Here is a 21,995-nt window from a genome sequence, read left to right as displayed (position 1 = left end):
AAAGTAACAATGATTTATCAGTTCCTGTGGGACCTTTATGAAGTGCACTTTAATGAAAAATTACATGCTTATAATGCTGATCTGTAACTACTGTAATTACTGGGATTTGATAGGGCAATAACTTTGAAATTTGGTCTCCATAGGCGCACATGCTAGCTGATTGAAGGAATTCAGCTGCTGTACATGTCATTAGCAGTATATCTGCACTACAGGGTGGGGTGGTAAATAGTGGACTGCGCTCACAAGCATTTGCAAAACACATCTTAGCAACACGTGATTTCTCACAAGACTGACACTTATTGGCTTGCCGTGATCAGTGGGAGGACACTAAGGACAGTTTATGCCACTGCACAGTATTAGTGCAGTTGTCGCAAACTTCAGATGTGGAGTAGTTCTACACCACTGATGCTGCCATCCAGCCCCTCAACATGACTGCAACTTCTGACAGTTCCAGCTTCATGATACTGAGATTGATGCTTATAGTCATTAGTAGTTTAAATCGAAACCCAGTTAAACAATAATTTTCAAGAATATAGTGTTTTTATTAGTGTATATTGTGTGTGGTAGACTAAATGAATGACTTGCATCATTAATACCTTGGATACAATTCTGATTCCAAGACAACTACTGGCATCATCAAGAGTTAAAAACGTGTAACAACTGGGTTATTTTGTCCATTTGAAAAACTCATGTGTAAATCTAGTTATCTAACAGCCAGTTCACATTATAATAGGCCTTTTGCCAAGTAATTAATTAAATTTAATTTAATTTGCATGCTGGCACTAAAATATTTAAAGTGATTTGTTTATATTTGTGGATTATTATTGTTTGTCACTCACTTGGTATGTAGTATCTCAGTGTTCTTTGAATAGTTTTATTTCAAAATGAGTTTCATTAGTTTGGAAGATTTTAATTTTCTGATCTGATTAATTCACCTGAGCGATGCTGCCCCCATTTGAAAACATATGGGAACTGAGAAACAGGAAGCAGAATTAATTTATCTAAAAATAAATTTGTAAAGGTAAATATTAGTACACTGCAGTGTCCATGTATTGTTGTATTAAAGGACATTCCAGAGTTACAGCAATCACAGTGTGTTTTAGTGTATTAATAATGTTCTGTCGGCGTTACTAAACAGTGATTCAGAAAGGTTTTATTCAGTTTTCACAGCTGACACTTGCATCAGCAGGCATGATACATAATTATGTATTTGTGTGTTATACACACCACTGCTTTAACCAATTGATTTTCCACTAAGTTTGTCAAATTACATTGACAACAGTATTATTTCAAAATTATCTAAGTACAATTAAAGCAATTAAATTATTCAGCCAGAGTAAACAATATTGCCATGAAAGATCTGTAACAACTGTAATTCTTGTATTTATTAATATTTCCATGTCACAAATATTTTAGTTGAGTGAGCTGTAATTGCCATTCTTGGAAGTGAGTTGTATGTTTTCCCAAATGCGATTCGGTATTATTTGGAATAAACATTGTTTCCAGAATCCGTAGATACACAATCACACAGTCAAATCAGGAACGAGAACAAACATGACACTGCTGTCAAACCTCTCCAACAAAGGTTTTTCCTAAACACTACTTTGGTTGATAAGTATCTTCTACTGGGATCCTTACTACTGTTGGCAAACTTAACTAGATCAGCTTACAATATCTGCTCAGACACGGAATTATTTGCTTTGTATGGCAATCTCTGGTTACAAGATGGTGCACCATCACACTGAAAATTTGGCGGAATGTCAAGGACTTGTTGTGTCCCAAGTGCATTTGTCCAACTTTATTCTTTCCCCTTTTTTTGAGGGAGATGTGGGGGGGGGGGGGAGGGGGGCAGGCATATCAATGACAATGGTGAAGATTACTCCAACCGACAAGCTGAATGGTTGTATCAATCAAGTTTTTCATGACATGACACAGAATTGAGACATGCTCAAATAAGTTGGGCGGTCAACACTGAGTTGGTATGAACTGTGTAATGAGGTTCAAAACAAACTGTTTTGAACATATTCGGACATAGACCGTTGAAAAGAATTTGGGGAACACATGTATCAATGCCCGTTATATTACTCTCCTTTGATGCAGATGGTACCTGTGGTCTTATTGCTTAGTTTGAGATCTTTGCTTTCAGTATAGGCAACAATTAAAATCATTTGCCACTTAATAGCTGTGTTATGCATTACGGTGTCAGGTGATGCCTCAGAAGGAAGTGAGTACTGGTGTCCCAGTGAGACACTTAGATGATGCTGCAATCAACATCTTAATGCAGTGCAAGTTGCAAGGAAGGTCTGTGTGATCCAAAAAGTATGGACTTTTCTTTGTGTTGTTGCAGACGTCAATGCCTCTTCATGTATGCTGCTTTTGTTTTAGGTTGTGGACATAATACAGGAGACAGGTCAGTACACAAGACGAGTTGGATAAGGTCACAGACACATTACAACCCCATGTGAAGACATATCTGGCCATTTCTGTATGGAGCATTATAGATACCAACAGATCACTGCAAGATGTTCTCAGAAGGTCCACTGCATCCAATCAGATTGTAATGAACAGGTTACAAAAAAGGACCTTATCATCCAGACATCCTGTTCATGTACCCCCATTTGACATGGTATCTTGCAGCTCGCCTTGAGTGCTGCCGTTCCCACGTCAACTGGTAACTTCTTCACTGGCAAAATGTGCTATTCACAGACAAGTCCCGATATCCTCAGACACAAGGTGTGGCTGCATTTGTGTGTGGAGACCTGTGGTGAGCAGTACCTGCCAAATGCTGCCCAGGAAATCGACATATTTCCAAGGTTCTGTGGTGATGTGAGGTGGCCTCAGTGTTGGCAGCCTTACACTGGTTGGTTGATTTGGGGGATAGAACCAAACAGCGAGGTCATTGGTTCCATCGGATTACAGAAGGATGGGGAAGGAAGTCGGCCATGCCCTTTCAAAGGAAACATATCAGCACTTGCCTGAAGCAGTTTAGGGAAATCATGGAAAACCTAAATCAGGATAGCCAGATGCAGGTTTCAACAGTCGTCTTCCTGAATATGAATCCGTCCTCCCAAATACAAATTCAGTTTGCTAACCACTGTGCCACCTCACTCAGTGCAGTTCAGACATACAGATCTTGTCACGTTACTGCCAAGCAGTACATCTAACAGGTCCTGTTGGACCATGTGGTAGCTTCTTCATATGGTGGTGATCCCAAATTCCTTTTAATGCCAGGGCCTGTGGCAGCCCTGAATTCCTTCTAATGCCAGGCCCCACATTGTAAGCATCAGCAGAGATGTCTTGTGAACACTGGACACTGAAGTAATGGACTCGCCAGCGGGGGGACATGCTTGCCAGACGTGTTTATGTTCCTCCTGTACTGCCACAGAATCCAAAAAACTCATTGAAGAATGTGAATACCACAGGGTAACCTCTATAGACTTCTGCCGTGTAACGGTCAGGCAGTGATATATGATCATGGAGGGCATACATGTTACTGAAGCTGTTAAAAGTCCAATGAAAAGCACCTAGGTGATGGGATGAATGAATGTTTCCACTTTGTTTTCAACAATTGTCATATATTCCAGTTCTTTGTATGTAAACAATAGAGGCTGAAATGATGTAATTCATTGTGTACTTAACTTTTGAAAGATAAAAGTATAATTTGGTCACATACCCAGTCCTCAATTAATGCCCAACAGAGTATGACCCAATGTCATGTCACCCCAATTCTTTTGAGCTGTGTATTTTTAGTGAATTTTAATTTGTGCGCTTTTTTTTCCTTCTTCTTCTTCTTCTTCTTCTTCTTCTTAAAAACACATGAATGTTACACATGTGGAAGTCAAATGCCAAGTTAAAAAGAATGTTCCACAGCTAAAAATTATCCTATTGGTGTGATCTATTACTCCTCCAAGATTGTCAGTGAGTTCCTGAAACTTACTGTATGTAGCTGTGAATGGGTAATGAGATATGTTAAAAGGTAAAAGACTTTTACTATATTGGCTGGGACAGACCTTTCACTTCCTATTCATTTTTATCAGTATTTTCACGAAAAAGTCTAACTACTAAAGCTTCAACAGTTGGAAAACTCTCGATGTTCTTTTACATAATAATTTTGGAAAAACTTATGTATTTGCAAATTACATGCAATACTATCTAACTACATCAATTATTTTATGTTAGTGCTTTATGCACTTTGTGTTCGTATTTCATTTCTTCGTGTCTGTAAATTTATATATTGTACAAAACAAATACAGAGATTAAGAATTAGTGAGCCCTAATAATATGCAGGAAAATATAAAACAGTAACAGTTAACAACAATTAACAAGTGCAAAGCTTTCAAAACCATTACTACACTGATTACTATCCACAGGGCAAACATTTTGTGCATTATGAATTTACAGAATAACTGGCTATACAGAATGAGCAACAACTATGCTCAATTACACTAATTCACTTCAACTGGTATAGAGAAATCCAACTTGTTTATCATATCTGTATATAACAACTTACTTTTGTATAACAATGAGAGAGAGAAATCTGTAATTTCGTAAGTTTTGAAGTATTAAGTTTCTTACAAAGTCTACATAACAGTAAGAAATTTACTGCCAATTCTCCGGAAGTTATGCGGCTAATCCAACTGGAAAACAAGAATGAATGACTGCCTGCTTAACTGAAAGTCCCAACTTTACTATTTATAAGCTCTTTGGAAAGTGTCTCGTATCATTTGGCGATTATTATACCTTACTTCATATTCTACTCATATGCTTCATTTCATTTAAAAACTGTTGTGACTGATTTTCTCCGTTTCAAAATCTTTGCAGGCGCCTCTTTAGTACATTACATTCTGCACAGAAATTAAGAGTCATCTCAGATTTAAAAATCTAGTCAATTGCCGCGCTTCATTTCTGACTATATCACTGTTAAGCATAAAAATAATACGAATATAAACATGACATGATCTGTATATTCTTCCGCGTTTGCTGTTGTCTCACTCTAGTTTTGTGGTTTATTACGCAGACAGGATTTAAATGAGATAGCAGCAAACACGAAACAATACATGGCAAAATGTTTACATTCGTATTATTCTTGTGGTTACGAGAATACTGCATGTGATTCACAATTTATAAAAGTTCTGACACAGAGGTTTTGGCACCAGTATTTATCTTTGTGCCTACAAAGCATGACTGTGTAGCGCTACATATATTCGACGGCACAAGTAAGTTGTGGCGGCATCCACCAACATTTTTCAGAACTTCCGCTTGCTTTGCACTCGATTCTAAGCCGCAGGCAGTTTTTTGGATTTCAAAAACCGGAAAAAAAGTGCAGCTTAAATTCAAGTAAATACGGTAACTAAAATAAAAAAAATCAAGTGTTTTACAACAGATACATAGTTTTACTTGCATTTGTGTTGTTGAGCTCTTGGATTTCAGAAGCACCAAAAGTACATGGTGAGTCATTAACTACTGCCACCAAGAATAACTCTGAAAGTATGATGTGAGCTGAAAAGTTTGTGGGACAAAAGTTGCATGGGACAAAAGTTGCATGGGACAACAGGGGCCATAATATATGATGTTGGTTTTTTCTTGCTAGGTGAGGTCGCTTCCCATTTTTTTTAAAAATGGGATGCTTTAGTTTGGTACGGTAGCGGCTATTGAGATGAATCCAATGATGTGTAACAGTGAGGTCTTTGAGGGTCAAGGAAGGTCACGAAGGTGGCACAAACATCCGTTAATAGAAGGTGTTCAAAGTGATTACCATTGGTATCAATGTGGTGTTGAAATTATCTTAGCGTGGATTGGGTGGTATTCCTTATCACATTGGCACTTATCGAAGCACATGCTCTGACAATTCTCTCTCACATATCTCCAGGTGTAGTTGGAACATCTTTTTAAACAATGTCTTTTACGAATCTCCACAAGAAAAAATCCAGATGTGTCTAGTCTGGTGAATAAGCTGGGCACCACCCATCTCCTCCACATCCAATCCAATGATTTGGGAATTGTCTCTGCAACTCATTCCTAGCCATCAGCAAAAAATGTACTGGACACCCATCGTGTTGATACAACATCCTGTTCCTTGTTCCTAAAGATATTTCTTCCAATAACAGACCTAAGGTTTCTTGCAGGAATGTGGTGTACTTCCTTAGATGAAATAGGGGCCTATAATTCTGTCCTCCAGAATCTCACACCACACATTCACCGACCATGGTTTTTGATGTGCAACTTGCCGCAGCCAACATGGATTTCAGTTTCCCTATAATGTGTGTGATGCCAATTAACATTTCCATAATTCGTGAATGTAGCCTCATCGGTAAAAAAAAAAAAAAAAATAATAATAATAATAATAATAATAATAATAATAATAATAATAATAGTTAATAAATGTGTCATCCCTCTGGATCTGAAGTTGAGCCCATCAGCAGAATTCAATGTGTCGCATACAATCCGTACGAGTTAATTCTTGGTGGAGACTGATATGATAAGGATGATATTTATGGCAATGCAGAATACCACATCACTACTCTGGCTCATGCCACAATCCCTTGTGATTTGATGTGAACTAACACAAGGATCTCTAACCACAGTGGCACGAGTACCAGTTTCCATTTCCTCGTTAGTAACTTTCCTTTGCCGGCTATGTTTCGATGCGTTAAAGATCCAGTTGTTCTCAATTTATCATAAACATATTTAAATGTATGACATTTAGGGTGAGTACGATGAGGATATCTTTCAGCGTGTAAATCTCTAGCTCTCACTGAATTTCGTTGGCATTCTCTGTAAATGAAAAGTATATAGACTTGTTCTTCCAAGGAATACATCATTCACATTCACTTGATTCAACGATACTAGTTTTACCATTCTTATTAGTGTCATATTTCAAAACCGTCGAATGGTGATTACATGTCAATGGCATGTTAGATTGATATGCCATATTTAGTAAATATTTACTATTTGCACAATATACGAGAGAGAATTGTCAGAGCATGTGCTTTGATAAGTGTCGAAGTGATGAGGAATACCACCGAATCCATGATAAGAAGATTGCAGCACTGCACTGATACTGATGGTCATCACTTTTCAACATTTTCTGTAAATGCACGTTAATGCCACCTTTTAGACCTACGTTGACCTTCAAAGACCTTACTCTTACTCTTCATTGGGTTCGTCTCGATAGCCACTATCAGAAAATAAATACCAAATTATAGCATCCCATTATAAAAAAAAAAAGTTAACCTTCGTACCTCTGAGGTGACCACACCTAGCAAGAAAAAACCAATGTCATGGTATGGCCCCTGTTATCCCATGCAACGTTTGTCCCACAAGCTTTTCAGCTACTATCATCCTTTTGGAATTATTCTAGGTGGCAATAGTTAGTGACTCACCCTGTATATTCTTTTATCAGCATCACTGCATTCTCTTCAGCCCAGTCCACCCCTCATTCAGTTCATGTCAACAATGGAAGTAGTGCACATGCAGAAAAGCAGACGAATATTCTCTGTGCTGCAAGTACCGAAGAGGAGGAAACATGAACTTCCTTTGATAACTCACTAAAATAATTACAACCAGTAGAGTATACACTAACACCAGCAAAAGCGAACCACACAACTGAGTACTGCTCGCTTGCGCTTGCCCAGCTTTTACACCAGAAAGGATTAGCCCTCGCAGATGCTCGTTCACTTAAGTTTGTCCCGGTATAAAATGAGCTTATAGGGAATACTGAGCAAAATTTAATTCCAACTGGAGAGGGTCATGTGGGGATTATTCCTAAAACTGGTCCACTTAATATATAATAACCATATCAGAAAAGAGCACTGTCTTACAAATTAACAGATCTGCTATTTCTCTCTTACTTTATTTAATGTTTGTATTGACAATGTTCATAACTTAACACAGTGGCTCAACAGAATAAGCCTTCATTAATGAATTCACTTCTTGAGACTGATGACCTCAACCCAATTTTATAACAAAAAATAATTCACGAACATAATCTGTATTACATGTAATATGATATTATAACTCTCAAGACTATAACAATGACTTGATAACAGAATTCTGGTCCAATTACCCACAACAATTACCTTGGTTATGACTTGTCTTGTGACAACATACAACACAAAATGAGCAACAGGTACATAAACATGATGAGCTGTGAATAAAATTTTAAAAGATGGTTGTTGTTCTGATGTTGCTACATGGAAGTGATTAAAATATATTAAACAAGAAGACATTCACAATGCAGAAATGAAATTTTTAAGTTACCGAATTGCATGAAAGGAGAAAAAAATCAGAAATGGAGACATTAAGAAAACCCTACCGATAGGTTGGGCATAAATAATGTTTTTTTTTTAAGAAACAGAACAAAATGAAATGAACAAAAAATAATGGACTGGCTAAGAAATGTCAAGGCAAAAGGAAAGTGAAATGGCAAATCAAGGCAAAGGTGTGAACTGTAAAATCACTTAATATACGAAGGGAAAAAATTGAAGAAGAATAAGAAGAAGAAGAAGAAGGTCAACAGTTACAAAACATTCCCCTACCTGATCAGCTCCAGCTTCCAGCAAAAACCGCACCATGTCTAGATGTCCCTTATAGCAGGCAAGAGTCAGTGCAGATTCCTTAAACTCATTGGAGTGGGTATTGATTCCCGCACCATGTTCCAACAGAATCTGTCGTGAGAGGAAAATTAACTGTAATGTCACTGCATTCTTTTCTCGAAAAGATTTTTTTAGTGTGAGAAATATTTTACAGAATTAACTTCAATTACCCTTGCAACACCAACATGACCCGCACTGGCTGCTTCCATCAGGGGAGTATGGCCATTTTCATTATGATCTTCAACATTAGCAGAGTTTTCAAGAAGTGTCCTTACCACTTCTTCATGGCCTCCAGCACAAGCATACATTAAAGGTGTGTTGCCTGGAAAAGAACCATGGTGTGAGATTCATGCAAGTCCACTAAACAAATTTAGAGCAAAATGGCATGAAATTACCTGACGATGACTGGGCATTCACATCAGCAGAGTGTGCAATGAGTAATCTCACTATATCTACATGACCCGCTGATGCAGCTTCCATCAAGGGTGTGCAGTCACCCTTGATCCCTCGATCCTCTACATTGGCATGCATGGCCAGTAACACCTATAGAAAGAAAAATAAAGCTTAAAAACCACTGACTGACTGACGACTGACTGACTGACTGACTCAATCAATCAATCAATCATTGCCCAACCCAAACCACTAAGGACAGAAACTTTAAATTTGGAGAGGGTGTCGATCTTATACTGTAGGCATAATTTAAGACGGGACTGTTTGAAATTCCACTCCTAAGGGGGTTGAAAAAGAGGATGAAAATTTTTTTTAACATATTGCTATTACAATACTGAAGCTAGAACTACGAAAACTGGTATTCTGTTTCTCATTCAGAAACTTTAAAAAATACTTGTTTCAGCGTTTCTGGAAATTCCAACCACTAAGGGGGTAGCTTAGTGGATGAAAGGCTTTAAAATTAAAAAAAAGGATTATTGAAGAACTACTAAGGCATTTTTAAAGCTACACCTATGAAAACTGGTATTTGACTCCCTAAGGGGAGTGAATAGAGGATTAAAATATTTAAGAAAATATTTCATTATATTAAAAAGCTTTCCAGCAAAGCCTATGTAATTTGGTATTAGCAAAATTTATGTAATTTGTTATTTCACTTCCCAGTTAGATGTAAAGAGATGCGTGTGTCAAGAGCTTAAAGTTTCTGTGTAAATATCGCCACAAGCACCCAAAAGGCATGACTGACAAAAACCTTTGACTCCAGCTACCAGAATCGCTTTTGGTCATGAGTACATTTGGGTAAGACCACGCTTCTATGGTCTTAAGGTGTAAAGTTTAGATGTTGCAGTTTGTGAAGAACATGAAAATTTGAGTAATGGAAAAAATCTGCACAGACCATACAGTCTATGTGAGTGAACCAGCAGGTGCTAAGCTAGTAAGAGTATAAAAGCATTAACCATGTGGCTTTCGTAATTAAAACATACCTGAGCTAGCTCGTAGTAACCGGCCGAACACGCCAATGAGAGCAAGCTCTCCCCCTCTTCCGTCGTCTCGTGGACACTTCTCCCTTCTGTCAGCAGTTTGCGTACTGTTCCAACGTCTCCGTCAGTACAAGCCTCAACTAGTGACCTATTAGAAGTTTAAGGAACAAAAATTAAACAGCTGTAATTTTTTTGTTCAAATCTAAAGCATTTTTATGTCACAATTACTGCTACAATAGTTATAGTTAATGAGTTCACTTTTCTGCACATTGCTTTGTGGTGTTCTTTAGAAGATGTCAACTTGCTTATTTGGTACTTTAACTACATTTCTCCAGAATCTTCTACTGACTGTTGACCTTGCTGGTGCTAACAATTTTCTTTGACTCTCTTCAGTCTTTTGTTGTCAAGAGCAGTATATCACATGACACTCCAGCCAATACTGTCACTGAGCCACATCTGGCTGGAGGGTGTGCTTCAAGATGTGCATAGGTATTTAGGTTCTCTCTTCATGTCAATTTCGGCATGGTGAGAGTAGTTGGTCACTATAGTGTTCATTATGGATTGCGTAATGCAAATACAGCAGGTATTATGTTAAGAAATGACAATCATAGTTTTCAAAGCAGATAAATACTATGGGGAGTCCGAAGCAGAAACAGTGGTGTGATGTAGTGCTCAGCTCAGCATTGTATCTTGTCCAAGATCTTGTAAGAGACATGAATTGGTCACCTCTTACATGCAAACTTTCTAGCAAATCAACAGTTATATGGTCACTCAACACTCCTGCAGTTCAAGCTGTTAAGGTAAGTTTTGTTCCAATCTAGTCCTCTTTCATTACTGCCATGTCAATATGCAAAATAGCTATAGCAATCTTTCGTTTCCTTAGCAAACAATCATATTAATTGCATTATCATAGTGGACAGCATTTTGTTGATGGCTTTCTTGAATCACATAGTACATGATAAACCTGTTTTTATTGTGCAACTCACTTTTCTTTTTGGAGCCTGTAAATAGCCTGAATAGTTCTTAATTACATGCTTTATCTACTTTAGTAATAATCAACAATTTCAAAACATTATGAGTATCTCTTCAGAATTTAACTTGGTTGAATATATCTCACTTTGTACTAATGGATCATCAATATTTATAATTTCTTCAGGATAGCAACAATAAAGGAAATTGTCAACTAATTTCTCTTTGAATACAGCAAGACTGAATTCTCAGCAAACAGGTATTCAGTTTCGGTAAATTTTTAATCAAAATGGAGCCTTCTGAGAAGTTCTTGACATATACCTCCTAAGCACTGTCTTTCAAGATCATGTCTCCCAAATTTTCAAGTGTCAATTTAATCAAGTTCACAAGTGATGGAAAGTTTAAATCCCCAATGTATTTTATTTACACTATTTGAGCAAAAGTTTTTGGAAACCCCTATGTAATGTAGAATTGATGGCTAGATGTCATAGACATGGACCCAACAGTCCAAGTGGAGGCAGGGAGTATTCTCTCATGGTTTCATCAGCAAAGTAGAAGCAGTAATAGCAGGGTCAGGAGAGGTCAAGATAGACCAGTCACTGGATATAACCCAAGTAAGAAACCCAACAAGGACATCTCAACCTTACTAAAGCTGCCCAAAACGACTGTTGGCAACTGGAATCACTCAACAGAGAAAAGTCCACTGGACCTGACGGGATACCAATTCGATTCTACACAGAGTACGCGAAAGAACTTGCCCCCCTTCTAACAGCTGTGTACCGCAAGTCTCTAGAGGAACAGAAGGTTCCAAATGATTGGAAAAGAGCACGGGTAGTCCCAGTCTTCAAGAAGGGTCGTCGAGCAGATGCGCAAAACTATAGACCTATATCTCTGACGTCGATCTGTTGTAGAATTTTAGAACATGTTTTTTGCTCGAGTATCATGTTTTTGGAAACCCAGAATCTACTATGTAGGAATCAACATGGATTACGGAAACAGCGATCGTGTGAGACCCAACTCGCTTTATTTGTTCATGAGACCCAGAAAATATTAGATACAGGCTCCCAGGTAGATGCTATTTTTCTTGACTTCCGGAAGGCGTTCGATACAATTCCACACTGTCGCCTGATAAAGTAAGAGCCTACGGAATATCAGGCCAGCTGTGTGGCTGTATTGAAGAGTTTTTAGCAAACAGAACACAGCATGTTGTTATCACTGGAGAGACGTCTACAGACAAAGTAACCTCTGGCGTGCCACAGGGGAGTGTTATGGGACCATTGCTTTTCACAATATATATAAATGACCTAGTAGATAGTGTCAGAAGTTCCATGCGGCTTTTCGCGGATGATGCTGTAGTATACAGAGAAGTTGCAGCATTAGAAAATTGTAGCGACATGCAGGAAGATCTGCAGCGGATAGGCACTTGGTGCAGGGAGTGGCAACTGACCCTTAACATAGACAAATGTAATGTATTGCGAATACATAGAAAGAAGGATCCTTTATTGTATGATTATATGATAGCGGAACAAACACTGGTAGCAGTAACTTCTGTAAAATATCTGGGAGTATGTGTGCAGAACGATTTGAAGTGGAATGATCATATAAAATTAATTGTTGGTAAGGTGGGTACCAGGTTGAGATTCATTGGGAGAGTCCTTAGAAAATGTAGTCCATCAACAAAGGAGGTGGCTTACAAAACACTCGTTCGACCTATACTTGAGTATTGCTCATCATCAGTGTGGGATCCGTACCAGATCGGGTTGACGGAGGAGACAGAGAAGATCCAAAGCAGAGTGGCGCGTTTCATCACAGGGGTATTTGGTAACCATGATAGCGTTACGGAGATGTTTAACAAACTCAATTGGCAGACTCTACAAGAGAGGCGCTCTGCATCGCGGTGTAGCTTGCTCGCCAGGTTTCGAGAGGGTGTGTTTCTGGATGAGGTATCGAATATATTGCTTCCCCCTACTTATATCTCCCGAGGAGATCACGAATGTAAAATTAGAGAGATTCGAGCGCGCACGGAGGCTTTCAGGCGGTCGTCCTTCCCGTGAACCATACGCGACTGGAACAGGAAAGGGAGGTAATGACAGTTGGGTGGCTTGCGGAGAATAAATGTAGATGTAGATGTAGGTTCCAAAGGGAAAACATGAAGGAACAACCGCAGCTAAACCAATACCAGAGAGATCTCGTGTACAAAAGGACAGGGGCTGTCAACCACTGCAGAAAGTGTTTGTAAAAATCACATTAAATCAGTGAAATAAATCACTGTAGTTCCAAACTGCTACCAGCAGTCAAAACACACTGTGCATTGTGAGTTCAGATGAATGGGGTAAAATGGTTGATCAGCTGCTCATAAGCCACTTATTTCAAGAGTCAATGCTAAGTGATGATTGAGGTGGTGCAAAGAGCAACAGCACTGGACAATGTATGACTGCTGATGAGTCATTTGGAGTGAAGAATCATGCTATATCCTGTGACAATCCTAGGTTAATTGTCAGGGTTTTGGTAAATGCCTGGAGAATGTTACCTGCCATCATGTGTAGGGCCCACAGTGTAGTACAGCACTGGTGGTATTACAGTACTGCGAGTTTTCCGTGGTTCGGATGTTGTCCCTTTATTGCACTAAAGAAAACACTAAATGCGGAAGGATATGAACACATTTTCTAGCATTCTGAATTATGTACAATAGAGGGTCAGTCCGGAGACAGCAATTTTATCACGATGACAATGCACCCTGTCATAAAGCAGTATTTGTGGGGCAGTGATTTGTGGACAGTAACATTCCTGAAATGGACTGGCTTGTCCAGAGTCCCCACTTGTACCCAACGGAATCCCTCCAGTCATGAGTTATTTATGCTAACTTTGCTCCAAACCCCAGTGTCTGACATCACTACCTTTATTGGTGATGGCTCCTGACAGACATGCAGATACCTCAATGAACATGTCTTCAGCAGAGTTTACGTTGTCATGAGGGTGAAGGGTGGACACACTTCACATTAATTTGCATTGCCTAGCAACTATGCACAAACCTGGCACAAGTTGCAAGCTGCCTATCCAACGGCTTCCAAGGAAAAGAAAAAAAAAAAAAAAACATAAATCGATAAATAAAAAATTTTTTTCCATTTTTGTGTAATTATTGACCAAATCTGTAATTTAAAATTCTTTCATAAGCTAATCAGTAAGAGATTTAATATTATGTTAAAAGTTTGACAATAAGACAAATAAATGTTACAGTTACAAACTTGTGTGTGCGTCTTGAGGCAGATTAACTCAGAGTAACTGACCATGTGCAAATACCAAGACCTTGAGAACACTTAGCAATTTGCAACTTTATCCATTGACAGTCCCCCTAAAATGATTAAAAGAAGAAAAAGTTTGCAGCTTACTACATGTCTGCTGGCTAAAAGCTGTAAGTGTGAAACAATCCTCATGTGCCTGTCTTAAACTCAACGGTTCACCTTACATTGAGGAACAATCTATCCTTTTCCTAATATTATTGAAGTTCCAACCTGGAGTTTCCATCGTTTTCAGTATACGAAGCATGTTTGACGTGGGAAGTAACAACAGCTTTGATGACATTATTAAACATGGTGGTTTCCACTTATGGGTGCAGAAAATCTATTTACTTATTATGAATGCAATTTTGAGTATTACTGATCTAGAAGCAACTAGAGTTCACAAAAGTATCATTGGTACTAAATAAAACACCAGAAACAAAGGGCAAATGGTACCTACAATAGTAAGGAAAAAAATTAAAAAAACAGATATAAATACATAAGAGCGCAAATGTACTGAGAAGCTGTTGCTCGTATGTCACGAGGCACACTTGGAAAATACTGTTAACTGCACAATCAAATGCTTTCGAGAAGGCACAGAAAATACCAGTGAGCAAATATTTTGTCCTTTAAACTTTGTGTAATTTGGCTCAAAAACTGAAAATTGGGATATTCTGTGGAGAGACCCTTTCGAAATCTACATTATTTTAAGATTTTTATGTTACTGTTCTAGTGCACATTATCTTTTCCAGTACCTTTGAGTTGGCAGTATGCAATGGAATTCGTCTATTATTAAAATCTTTTTTACTGCCTTTCTTGTAAATGGGTCGGACCGTAGCATATAGGGGTCTGACAATACCATACATACTTCAGTCTGTCTGAAAATATGCCGCCTAAAAGGTTTCTGCCATTTTACTGTTGAAGTATCATCTCATAAAAGAAACTGCAAAATAACACACACACACACACACACACACACACACACACACACACACACACATACACACACACACAAAATTTGGGCAACAAATGTAAAGAATGAAGTGCTAACTTCCGCATCTGAATTTTTTCAGTTACAAAACTGGAGAGGTTTCCATGGCCAGTTATTTAATACACCAGGTTGTAAAAGTAGCTGCCTATAGGAATAGAGAAATATTTCACTGTTAATAACTGAAGTTTCTTAAACTGTATTTTACTAAAAAAAATTCTTATGAACTCACGGGATTTACAGTGAATGTAAACAAAGTCCCTTTAGCTGGTATGTAGTATTTTATTGGCAACATTACCAGTTTTGCACCATTACAGGTGGAACAATTAGCCCTCAAACAATCAATGAAACTATGATGTCCCATAGATCAGTTTCAAATCAAAAATTTTGTCAATACTAAAATTGGGATTAAGAATGCACAGGGTGGTGAGACCATTAAGGTAATGTGGAAACAGCAAGCATTTGTTATGTAAATGCTACAGAATAGTAATTGGTGCTGTTGTACTAGAAGCTCACATTGGCAAACATTCACCCCGAGTTTGTACCATGTATCATGTGATTCCCAAGGCTTTTTTGCAGACATACCTTAATAAAAGATATAAAATCAGTAACAGCAATAGCTGTCGCAGGTGTTTCCTGTACTCGTTCTACATCTGCTGGAGCAAACATGTATTATAGAATGCTTTTACTTATCTTATGACTTTTATTAAGCTTCAAAAATAGCTTTGAGAATCACGTGATTCGTGTTATCAAATTTGCGAATGTTTGTCAATTTGAGCTTCTAGTACAATACATCCAATTAACAGTTCGTAGCATTGGCAGAACAAACATCTGCTTGAGGGTCTTACCACACCTTGTTTTCAGCCTGACATTCGCCTACTTGTCCTTAAGACAAACTTTGCTATTGACAACATCCTACAATAGCTCAACATTCTCGTTTTGCAAATGAACTATAGGATAGTGTAGCTTATCAATTGTTTGAGGACTAATCAGTGCATCAACTGAAAATGCATCTGTAATGGTGTGAAACCAGTAGTGTTTCCAATAAATGACGACATACCAGCTAGAGACTTTTTTTACATTCACTGTCAATCACATCAATTCATAAGGTCTTTCTTAGTAAAAATCAGTTTGATGATTCTTAAATATTAAGAATGTACTTGTTAGCTGTGGCTGCCCTATGTACAAAACCGTATGTACAAACATTTCAGGAACACTTGCAGAGGTATTCCTGTGGGTTTGTTGCTACTGCAGTTATTTTAAAGAAGTCAAACATTTCAATGATCACTGTTCATGATAACACTCAGGTGAAGTCCTATTAATTAATCTGAACCGAAGCTGTTTTTAATATGAAAAACAGCTATCTTCTGTTCCTATGCTTATACGAATGCCATCTAATGCTAATTTTAGAAAAATGTTTATGGATTATTAAAATACCTTTCAGGTTGCTGGCGTGGGTTTTCACTCCTCATACGTGTTAGGGCAGCTGCTGCCTCGTCCAATGCACAAGATACACTAGAAGTCAAGCGCCGCAAGACCTCCGGATCTGCTAGATGTTTCCCATCTCCTGCAGATAATTTTCCAATACCTGTACATCAAGTTAAATAAACGATCATCAGTACTTGTGTGTAGTACATGATGCAACATACAGCATTATGTAGCTTATGCAATTGGAAAGGTAAAGGAGAAATCTGTTGTCTGCATTATACAAAACCCTACCTTCTTGACTAATTTCTTATACCTGTTGTTGATCTTCTCAATTTGCTATACACTCCAATACAAAAACAATGCATTAACCTTTAATATTTTACTGCGCAACTCGCAGAAAAGAGAGTAAATGAAGGACAGTAAGATCCTGCAAATTTGAAGTTTTCACATAAGAAGTGGTAACATGCAACATACAAAGGTACATTACAAAGGTAACACCCCTTTAAAAATGAAAATTGGTCAATTCCAAGACTGCAAAGATTTACTTTATGGGCCTAAAATTTCTGATTTTATCTGTCACTAGAAAATTATATGCCATGCTGATCAGTTCCAGTTTGATGCTTTACAATGACAAGAAGTTTAAACATCTGGAAAGATGGTAAATCAAAAGGGTTCTTCGATCAGTTCCTTGTCAGTCCTACCATTTTTTCCATCACTTAGCACTTCTCTCACCCCTGGTAGCCTTGTAAAGCACTATGGTGTCAATCACAGCTTTACTCTGACAGAGATGAACATTGTGCAATAAGTGCTACTCAGATCTCCCTAAACTTGGGACAAATGCAAGGACTTGTAAGCATCCTTCCACATTTTTAATTTAGCAATACTTCAGCACTATTACAAACACGTCACTGTAAATTAAATTCACTTTTTTTGAGCCGATATTTGCTTAAATGATGCACACAATTAAGATCACCCCACTAGTGAGATGCAGTTTCTTTCTCTAATTATGATGGTGATTCCTCATAAAATTACTTCATGAGACACAGTGTGTGTGTTGGGGAACCATTATGGTCTATGACTTTCGAAAACAGTCCACAACGTTAGCCGACTGGTTTGCTCAAGATCCATTGCCCATAGCACGTACATTCCTCCTGACTGTATCCCTAATGTGACCAAAAGTAATGAGGTTATCTGACCTCAGGAGCTAGATATTCTAATGTAGAAGTGTTAACTGATCTGCTGACAGTTCTGGTGGGATAGGATGTTGAACAGTGTCATACTGTTTGTCTCTGAATACCAAAGTAATGAAAAAGATTCATTTCATCTCCTGTAAACATTCGAAGACCATCACTTATGAGGAATGTACAGGCTGATTCTGGATGCATTACCTAAATTGCATTTAATACACATAAGGCCTGCCAGGGTGTTTACCAATTCCTACATCTCCACATTCTGAGATGCATGTAAATCTTGTATGGTCATGGTCCAGCAGCTAAGACATCCAATCACGGAACTCTTCATTGGGTGATCCCTACTCAGAATTATCCTTGCTCATAACTGGATTGCACAGTGGCATGTTCCTGCTACCAACCTGTGACTCCTGTGGGAAATAATCAGAGGCACCCCACAGGATGGTGACTCCACTCACAACATGCAGGTGATTCTGCAATGTCTGACTTTTTGTCCATACAGAATTACCAAATGATTAACTGCACTGTGGTAAAGCCAACAGATGTCAATAAGACAAACTTTGTTATGCTGAAGGGTTGATTGTGTCTAATTAGAAATCCCACTCTCAAATTAGAAGGAAGTTGCAATTATACCTACATACATACCTACATACATACATACATACATACATGGAAGTCTAATGTGTAGATGATTAACATTGTACGTAGACAAAAAAATTCTCAGCAGTACAAGCATCTTGAGCTGGAACTATGACTTACAAATTATTGTAGTTAGCACTGAAACTGTAGTGTCACCAATTTTGTTGCACTTATTGAATTTGCAGCAAGCATTTAGGCTCAGTCTTAGCTGTGATAGCTAAGTGAAAAAGTATATCTAACACATATGCAGCCATTTTACATTTGGCACACCACCAATAGAAGCGGTGTTAATAATTCTGGAGAACACATCCAGCACACACACACTTATCAGCCAGAACATTATGACCACGTACCTAATGACTGGTATGTCCACCTTCGGCATGGCCAACAGCAGCTACGCATCATGGCATGGGAGCAATGAGGCCTTGGTAAGTCACTGGAGGGAGTTGGCAACGCATCTGCGCACAGAAGTCACCTCATTCCCCAAAATTCAGCAAGGGGGGCGATGAGCTCTGATGCCACATTCAATCACATCCTAGATGTGTACGATCTGATTCGGCTCTGGACAGCTGGAGGCCAGCACATCAATTGGAACTTGTCACTGTGTTTCTCGAATCTTTCCATCACACTCCTGGCCTTGCAAAATGGTGCATTATCTTGCTGAAAAATTCCACTGCTGTTGGGAAACATGATCGTCTTGAAGCAATGTACATAGTCTGCAACCAGTATACGATACTCCTTGGCCATCATGGTGCCTTGCAAGAGCTCCACTGTATAAACAGATGCCCACATGAATGCTCCCCAGAGCATGATGGAGCCGCCACCAACTTGTCTCCATTCCACAGCACAGGTATCAAGAAACTGTTTCCCAGGAAGACAACACATTCACATCCTATCCTACCATTTGCATGATGAAGGTATCAGGATTCATGAGACCACGCAACACTGCCACTGTGCCGACATCCAGTGCTGATGGTCACAAGCCCATTTCAGTCGTAGTTGCCAATGACGTGGTGTCAACATTGGCACATGCATGGGTCATTGGTTGCAGAGGCCTATCTTTAGGACTGTTCGATGCACTGGGTGTTCAGACACACTTTTACTCTGCCCAGCATTCAAGTCTGACATTAGTTCTGCCACAGTTCACCATCTGTGCTATTTCACCACCCTGCCCAGCCTGCGATGCCCAACATCTGTAGTCAGTGGTGGCCACCCAACCCCATAACGTCTGGAAGTGGTTTCATCTGGGTTTCGTCACATGTTGAAGATACTCACCACAGCCCTCGTCAAAAACCAAACAAATCATGCAGTTTCCGATATGCTCGTGTTGAGCCTCCAGGTCATCTCAATCAGCCCTCAGGTAAACTCATAGATCACACCCTCTCCCTATTCTCTACAGGGACAGCACACTCAATCATACTACATGCACTATGTGTGCGTGACTGGCAGACATTGCTTGCCAGGTGACTCTGCCATCGCCTGGATGGGTTTATATCGATATTAGGTCGGTGGTGACTGTTCGGCTGATCAGTGTACTCATCACGTACAAGATGGGATGGATTACTGGAGAATAAATCACAAAATATGCGATGAAACTTGTCATGGAGAAACAGAACTTGAAAGTGGGAGTGGGTCAGCAAGAACACTGGCCATCATGTTAACCAACTGTTATCTGAAACACAACAAAGAAAGAAACTGCAGTACACGAATCTAGGTAGAGGTGCGATCCATTTCTTAATGCGACATGGTCCGTAAAAAAGTGCTGACCAAATATCCCACATGGAATGTCTAAGGTTCTACATCTACATTTATACTCCGCAAGCCACCCAACGGTGTGTGGCGGAGAGCACTTTATGTGCCACTGTCATTACCTCCCTTTCCTGTTCCAGTCGCGTATGGTTCACAGGAAGAACAGCTGTCTGAAAGCCTCCATGCGCGCTCTAATCTCTCTAATTTTACATTTGTGATCTCCTCGGGAGGTATAAGTAGGGGGAAGCAATATATTAGATACCTCATCCAGAAACGCACCCTCTCGAAACCTGGCGAGCAAGCTACACCGCGATGCAGAGCGCCGCTCTTGCAGAGTCTGCCAATTGAGTTTGTTAAACATCTCCGTAACGCTATCACGGTTACCAAATAACCCTGTGACGAAATGCGTCGCTCTTCTTTGGATCTTCTCTATCTCCTCCGTCAACCCGATCTGGTACGGATCCCACACTGATGATGAGCAATACTCAAGTATAGGTCGAACGAGTGTTTTGTAAGCCACCTCCTTTGTTGATGGACTACATTTTCTAAGGACTCTCCCAATGAATCTCAACCTGGTACCCACCTTACCAACAATTAATTTTATATGATCATTCCACTTCAAATCGTTCTGCACACATACTCCCAGATATTTTACAGAAGTTACTGCTACCAGTGTTTGTTCCGCTATCATATAATCATACAATAAAGGATCCTTCTTTCTATGTATTTGCAATACATTACATTTGTCTATGTTAAGGGTCAGTTACCATACCCTGCACTAAGTGCCTATCCGTTGCAGATCTTCCTGCATTTCGCTACAATTTTCTAATGCTGCAACTTCTCTGTATACTACAGCATCATCCGCGAAAAGCCGCATGGAACTTCTGACACTATCTACTAGGTCATTTATATATATTGTGAAAAGCAATGGTCCCATAACACTCCCCTGTGGCACGCCAGAGGTTACTTTGTCTGTAGACGTCTCTCCAGTGATAACAACATGCTGTGTTCTGTTTGCTAAAAACTCTTCAATACAGCCACACAGCTGGCCTGATATTCCGTAGGCTCTTACTTTATCAGGCGACAGTGTGGAATTGTATCGAACGCCTTCCGGAAGTCAAGAAAAATAGCATCTACCTGGGAGCCTGTATCTAATATTTTCTGGGTCTCATGAACAAATAAAGCGAGTTGGGTCTCACACGATCGCTGTTTCCGTAATCCATGTTGATTCCTACATAGTAGATTCTGGGTTTCCAAAAACATGATACTCGAGCAAAAAACATGTTCTAAAATTCTACAACAGATCGACGTCAGAGATATAGGTCTATAGTTTTGCGCATCTGCTCGACGACCCTTCTTGAAGACTGGGACTACCCGTGCTCTTTTCCAATCATTTGGAACCCTCCGTTCCTCTAGAGACTTGCGGTACACGGCTGTTAGAAGAGGGGCAAGTTCTTTCGCGTACTCTGTGTAGAATCGAATTGGTATCCCGTCAGGTCCAGTGGACTTTCCTCTGTTGAGTGATTCCAGTTGCTTTTCTATTCCTTGGACACTTATTTCGATGTCAGCCATTTTTTCGTTTGTGCGAGGATTTAGAGAAGGAACTGCTATGCGGTCTTCCTCTGTGAAACAGCTTTGGAAAAAGGTGTTTAGTATTTCAGCTTTACGCGTGTCATCCTCTGTTTCAATGCCATCATCATCCCGGAGTGTCTGGATATGCTGTTTTGAGCCAC

At 39.2% G+C, this 21,995-nt stretch overlaps 1 protein-coding gene across 1 annotated transcript in view; it reads right to left on the bottom strand.

The window, feature by feature from the left end:
- Positions 1-21,995, bottom strand: part of LOC126483780 (ankyrin repeat domain-containing protein 17) — a 263,557-nt gene that overhangs the window by 208,254 nt on the left and 33,308 nt on the right. The window contains exons 3-7 of the mRNA XM_050106941.1: positions 16,694-16,844; positions 10,025-10,169; positions 8,990-9,137; positions 8,765-8,916; positions 8,538-8,666 (exon numbers count right to left, since the gene is read on the bottom strand). Coding sequence (XP_049962898.1) covers positions 8,538-8,666; positions 8,765-8,916; positions 8,990-9,137; positions 10,025-10,169; positions 16,694-16,844 — 725 coding nt within the window. The remainder of the gene's footprint in view (positions 1-8,537; positions 8,667-8,764; positions 8,917-8,989; positions 9,138-10,024; positions 10,170-16,693; positions 16,845-21,995) is intronic.

Source organism: Schistocerca serialis, chromosome 1 (genome assembly GCF_023864345.2).
Source record: "Schistocerca serialis cubense isolate TAMUIC-IGC-003099 chromosome 1, iqSchSeri2.2, whole genome shotgun sequence".
Classification (NCBI taxonomy): domain Eukaryota; kingdom Metazoa; phylum Arthropoda; class Insecta; order Orthoptera; family Acrididae; genus Schistocerca; species Schistocerca serialis.
Note: the sequence above shows the minus strand (reverse complement) of the source record. Positions and strands in the feature narration are given on the sequence as shown.